General features: G+C 34.6%; 1 protein-coding gene across 1 annotated transcript; it reads left to right on the forward strand.

Moving 5' to 3' along the window:
* Positions 1–505: 505 nt before the first annotated feature.
* LOC21384416 lies at positions 506–5,312 on the forward strand. The gene is made up of 5 exons (XM_010107321.2): positions 506–1,103; positions 2,808–2,857; positions 3,276–3,353; positions 3,753–4,359; positions 4,478–5,312. The coding sequence occupies exons 1-5, from the start codon at positions 954–956 to the stop codon at positions 4,955–4,957; spliced, it is 1,365 nt and encodes a 454-aa protein (XP_010105623.1). The 5' UTR covers positions 506–953; the 3' UTR covers positions 4,958–5,312.
* The last annotated feature ends 712 nt before the right edge of the window (positions 5,313–6,024 follow it).

Here is a 6,024-nt window from a genome sequence, read left to right on the forward strand (position 1 = left end):
TATTTTTCCCGTTTTTTTCAAAGATATTTACTTTTTAGAACATAATAATTCAATATAATAAAAAATATATTATTATTGCTCCAGAAACACAAGATACATTATTTATTAAAAACAATACATAGGATACATTTTACCTAAATAATGAGAGAAAAAAATCTGCTTTAATTATGGGGATATGAGCGAACCCATCAATGGTAGAGAAGCAAAGAGCCGCTCTATATTTGGAATAGTATTAAACCAATTGATTTGAGATGAAATTAAAAAATTTACCCTTAAAAATATTTAGGTATAAATTTTTATTTTTTACGTTTAATTAATATTCTTTTAATTAAAAGAGTATTAAATAAAAATAAAAAGTAAAAATATGACTCGTGTAATTTAACAGTATTTATCTCATTTTCTTCTTAATTTATATTTAATTAATTTTCAATTTCCCCTATTATATATATATATATATATATTTTTTTTTTTTTTTTTGAGAATCAGAAACTGTTTTCTTTTTTAACACGCACATATTTATAAGTCACAAAAGTTTGTGCGTCTGTTTCGATGTTCGACCTGAAATAAAAAGAATCCGTCAACCTCTTGTCTCACGCATTCTATAGTTAGAATTCCCACCATAAAACACACCAGAAATTCCAAATTAAAAAACAAATACAAAAACAAAAACCACCAGACTCTCCAATACCACCTTTAATTTATCGTCCAAATCAAAAAAACCACTTTTCATTTCTCGTCCCAAAACCACCTTTAATTCCAAGCCCACAAACATCCGAAATAAATTTGAAAAACAAAAACTGTTTTTATTTTTGGCTAAAAGGTTTTCCTTTTCTCCCGTTCGATTTTGCGTCGACCGTTGATTAATTGTTGTGCGGCCGTGATTTTGACGGTGGTCGGAGGCGAGGAGGGTCCGTTCGATCAGGAGCGTACACGTGTAGGGTGGTGGTGTAGAAATGGGGACGGAGATGGTGGGAGTCACGTGGGGCACGTGGGAAGAGCTCCTCCTCGGCGGCGCGGTGCTCCGGCACGGCGCCCAAGACTGGGACACCGTCGCCGCTGAGCTCCGAGCTCGAGCCCTTTGTCCGTACACTTTTACCGCCGAGGTAAAAAGAAAACTCGCAGTAAAATTACGTTTTGCTTCTTACAAATTATTTTTCTTTTTTCTCTTTTTTTTTTTTATAAAGAAGTTTTTTATTTTTTATTTTTTTAACGTTATATATGATACCCGCTTCAGTTCATATAAATCATACCTTTTATAACTGCTTTTGTTTGTTAGTCTTTCTATTATTATCATTTTTTTTTTTCAATTGGCCTTTGGATTTTTAAAATTTTCTTTTTTTTTCTTTTACCCATACCTTTAATAAATTAAATATATAAGCTTTTACCCAAACTATTGACTTTTTATCTTTACGAGGTATTTGTCTTTTTGCTTGGCAATCCTTATCTTATCTTTTTTTTTTTTTCTTCCTTGAGAAGTTATCTTTATCTATTTTATGCTTCTATTCTCATATTATTGGCTATTGCACAAGAATATGAATGTGAATAAATAATCGCGCTTCTTTGGAATAAAGTTGGTATGATTTCATTTTTGTGGTCAGAGAATATGTACTTGAAATTTTCAACGAGCAGGAACAAGAAAATCTTCGTATAAGTTTCCCACTTAATTTTCCTGAATTTGCTTATTAATTAGTAGTTGCATTCGAATTTCCCATAGTTACACGGCGAAGACATATTGGCCAACTTTGTTATCCGTACCGTACATGCTTGACTTGAATATATAAATAAAAAATTAAATAGACGTCTCAACCCTATGAGGTCCACTTTGAGACCCGGTATATTCGAGTCTTATATTCATTATTCATACGTATTATTTCTTTTGGATACCAACACTTGACTTAATATGGAAGTTTTTGGTTAAGTGTTAGAAGGACAACTAGGTGCCCAAAAGAAATAAGACGTATGAATAATGTATAAGATCCGATTATGTTGGGTCCCGCTAGGTGTACCACATGGAGAGTTAAGGGCATCTAGTGACCCTTAGGGATTTCTTTGTGTGTCAATTAGTACTAACACTTGATTTAAGAACCTTAAAAAGAAGAGAGGTCAAAGAAATCTTTAAGGACCGCTGTGTGTTCAGATATGACAGTACGTATGAAAAACGAGTATAAGACCCGACTATGTCGGGGGTCCCGCTAGGTGGACCTCACGGGGGTTAAGGCGTTACAAAGACCTTCTTTGTAGGCCGACTTGCGGGTAGGGTCAATTTCTAACTGTTGGATTTGGTGAAAATTACACCAAATTAAAAAAGTACGCATAACAAATAGTTTTTTTTTATACAGATTTAACGGTTGAAAATTAAAAAATTATTGATAATTTATTTTTTTCACTCCTACAAAAAAAATCACGTAGTCATTTGTCATATTTAGTGATTAAGTGATAATTTTTGGTTCTCTAGTTAGAAAAGGGAACAACGATGCTATAAGTGCTCCACTTTTATCTACTAAATTTAGGGCTCATTTGGCAAATGTATTTAAACTTATAATTCTGATTATATACAGTGTTTTTTTCCCAGACATAATTTGAATTCAAAATTTTCCACAAATGCTTCTCTCACAAAACTCCCGTCAATGAATTAAAATCACTGACTGGAACATGTGAACTAAACGGACCCTTAATTATTTCTATATTTGTTTTGGATTTGATTGGATAATTAACTTCCGAACTGGGGATTAATCTGATTAGTGTGATATTACCAAAAATTCCAAAAACTTATTTGTTCGGGTTATTAAACTGGGCTTTATTTCCAGGTGTGTAAGGCCAAATATGAGGACTTGCAGAAGCGTTATTCTGGATGCAAGTGAGTAGTATAGTATTGACTTGTATTTTGTTGTTTTCTAGTACATGCCATATTGCCGCGTTTACAATTCAAGTGATTTCATGTGTTCATTTTAAGACAAATTTCAATGTACTTAGGCTTCCTTTTGTTTGGTCGCATTTCCCTGAGTTTTTATGATTATAAATTCTGCATGTCATTATGGGTTCGGTGCATTTAATGTCCTCAAAAAAATAATATCATTTCACATAAGTTAACAACATATTTGAATTGACATAACATGATATGATAATTGTCATAATATTTTAGTTGACATGGCACAAGAGTCGATCATTCATTATTCGTGCATGAGTGAAGCAAGTTATATGTTTATCTTTTATTTTATTTTATTTTTAGAATGACTCATTTCATCGGATGTTACATTTTGATACTACTTTTTCAGGGCTTGGTTTGAGGAGCTAAGAAAGAAGCGAATGGAAGAGTTGAGACATGCTTTAGAGCTTTCCGAAGGCTCAATAGGGTTTGTTTTCTTCTTTTCCCTGAAATTCATATTTCAACATTTATAACCGCAAAACAATAACAAAAAATCACACAGTAGACTTCCTATGAAGGGCAGACTTGGCCATTTAATCAACATTTTGCATCTCTTGGCATATCAAATATGGTTAAATAAGTGAATTCTTAATAACTTTATTTCAAACAGAAATTTGATAACGAATCTCTGCTAGCTTGAACATGTAATCGGTGTAAACTAGTAAAGTGTAAAAATCAATTTTTTTTAAGTCTCTACATGTTCTAAACACATGAGCTTCATTAACATAGAGAATTTGTTTTACACTCTAATCATTATAGTCCTCAGTGGCTAGAAATTTTAGTTGTCGTCTCTCATGTTAAAACTTGTTCTTGCGTCCTGCCACAGATCTCTCGAATCGAAACTTGAAACTCTCAAGGCTGAGAAAGGTGGCGAATCCCACATCAATTATGCCTCTGGCCAGACAGAATTGCCTGCGGCTTCACAAAAATCGGGAGGATTCGAGTCCTTTAGTAAAGAGACATCCAAGGACGGGCTTTCCGCTGGCAGTTTCACTCTGGAAACCAGAACAAGCTGCTCAGCTGAATGTGGCAATCCATGTCCCGAAGAGACTGAGACAAAACCTGAAGTTTTGCGCTCTCTCGAGCAGGGGAAAGTCTCGATCGCCGGGAGTTTTGTTGACAATGTACATGGAAGACAAGGAGGGATGCTAAAGAAGAGGAGAGGGAAAAGGAAGAGAAAGGATTGTAGTAGCAAGGAAGTCAAGGAAAGTAGTGTTGGAGAAAGTGGATTTTTGGATTCAGCCGATGCTGTAACCGCCTTCTGGTCTAAAGAAAACTCGACCAGTGACTGCACTGAGGTCTCGAGATCTTCCATTTTGGATAACCAAATTAGAGTGGCAAATAAGGATGGGATTGATGATCTGTTGAATGTCTTCAACACCATTGTGGAGCACAAATGCGGCTCTACCTTTCGCCGCCGACTTGACAGCCAGGTATTGGAAAAGAATAAAAAGAGAGACAGAACAGTGTTTTTTTTTTTTTCTCCCTCTGCCTTGCTCATTTTTGCTGCTTGAACTCACTTATTATCTGTCCACTATATTGATATCACAGAAGAGAGGAAGATACAAGAAAATGATTAGGAAGCACATGGATTTCGACACTCTAAGATCAAGAATTATTAGCCGTTCGATCACTTCAGTTAAGGAACTCTTCCGAGATCTTCTGCTGCTAGCTAACAATGCCTTGGTTTTCTACTCGAAGAATACGCGTGAATACAAATCTGCTTTGCTTCTCAGAGAGCTTACTACCAACACATTGCGCCAGCATTTCACTACTTTTAGCAGCCTTGGCAGCGGCAAGGCTGCCTCTACCAAACTCTCCGCCATGACAACAACAATCCGCAGTCCTCCGGTCAAGCCCTGGAGTGCTCACCCAGTCGACAAAAACCCGTCGCTAAAGACGGGGGCCAAGGATGTCACCAAGGCTCCGAAAAAGGGCCTTAGTCAGCCGATAAGAGTTGGGCGTAAAAGTAACACTCAGCAACAAAGTGTTACTCCTGTGAAAGGAAGGAAAGGTGGTAGGACAAGGTAGGATAAAAATTGTAAATTGGTTTTTCTGTTTTTTCTTTTTCAATGCCGGGTTTAGATTTACGAAGGCGCGTCAATGCCTATAAAGTCTGCTTTTAAGGTCTTTGTTGTACAAAATTTGGGACCTTTTTTTTTTTTTTTTTTTGGTTCTCATTGTTTTATAGCATCAAGTCTTTAAAGCTTGAACTGCAAAACTTGTAGAGGCCTGAAACCAGTTGGAGAAACTAAGAATATGTAGAGCAGTTGATCCTCTGAATGGATAAAGAACTTAATGATGACTTTTATAATTTCAACTAAAAGGAAAAATTGCTAAAAGTCTTGTACTTACGTTAACAGATTTTATGAGATGATATTATGGGGGAGGGGAAAAGTTGTCGGAGTTGTAACAGGAATAAGCAAAAATATAAATTAGGAGAAAATTATTGAATTTATTGTTAAAGTGCGTGAATCTAATGTTTTAACTTTTTTTATTAATTAATATCTTTCTAATTAATATAATTATTTATTTAAAAAAAATATTAATTAAGAATAAAAAGTAAAAATTAGTCTCATATAAGTTAAAGAAGTATTTATCTCCTATCTTCAAGTATTAAATATAACGTTTTTTTGAGAAAATGTGCCTTTCTCACAACGACATGTCGTATCACTTCACTTGAAAACACAATGCGAAAATTTTCCTTTCTAATAATCAACATCATGAATTGTTTTCTTAAGAATTTAATGGATTTGTTAATCCTTCCCTAATGGAAGGATCCAAAATAGTGGTCTCAAGAGTCATGGGAGAGTTTCTCCTTTCTATATTTATTCTCTATTCTTTGTTTTCCCTCACCAAACAATATCTGTTATTTTATTTTAGTGACTGTCTCTCTAATTAAATTTGGCACATCGTGATTTACTTAAGTATATTTAGTATTTTGTTTCTATTTATGTAGTTAGATACCTAATTTTAAATGACATGACAAATAACTAATGAAGAGACAGGTGCCGAGACAAAAAAAATAAAGACAATAGATATGGACTCTTTCCCGTGTTGGTCTCTCTCCGACCAAACACACTCTAAGAGGGTGTTTG

This window comes from Morus notabilis, unplaced genomic scaffold (assembly GCF_000414095.1).
Source record: "Morus notabilis unplaced genomic scaffold, ASM41409v2 Scaffold9590, whole genome shotgun sequence".
In the NCBI taxonomy this organism is placed as follows: Eukaryota; Viridiplantae; Streptophyta; class Magnoliopsida; order Rosales; family Moraceae; genus Morus; species Morus notabilis.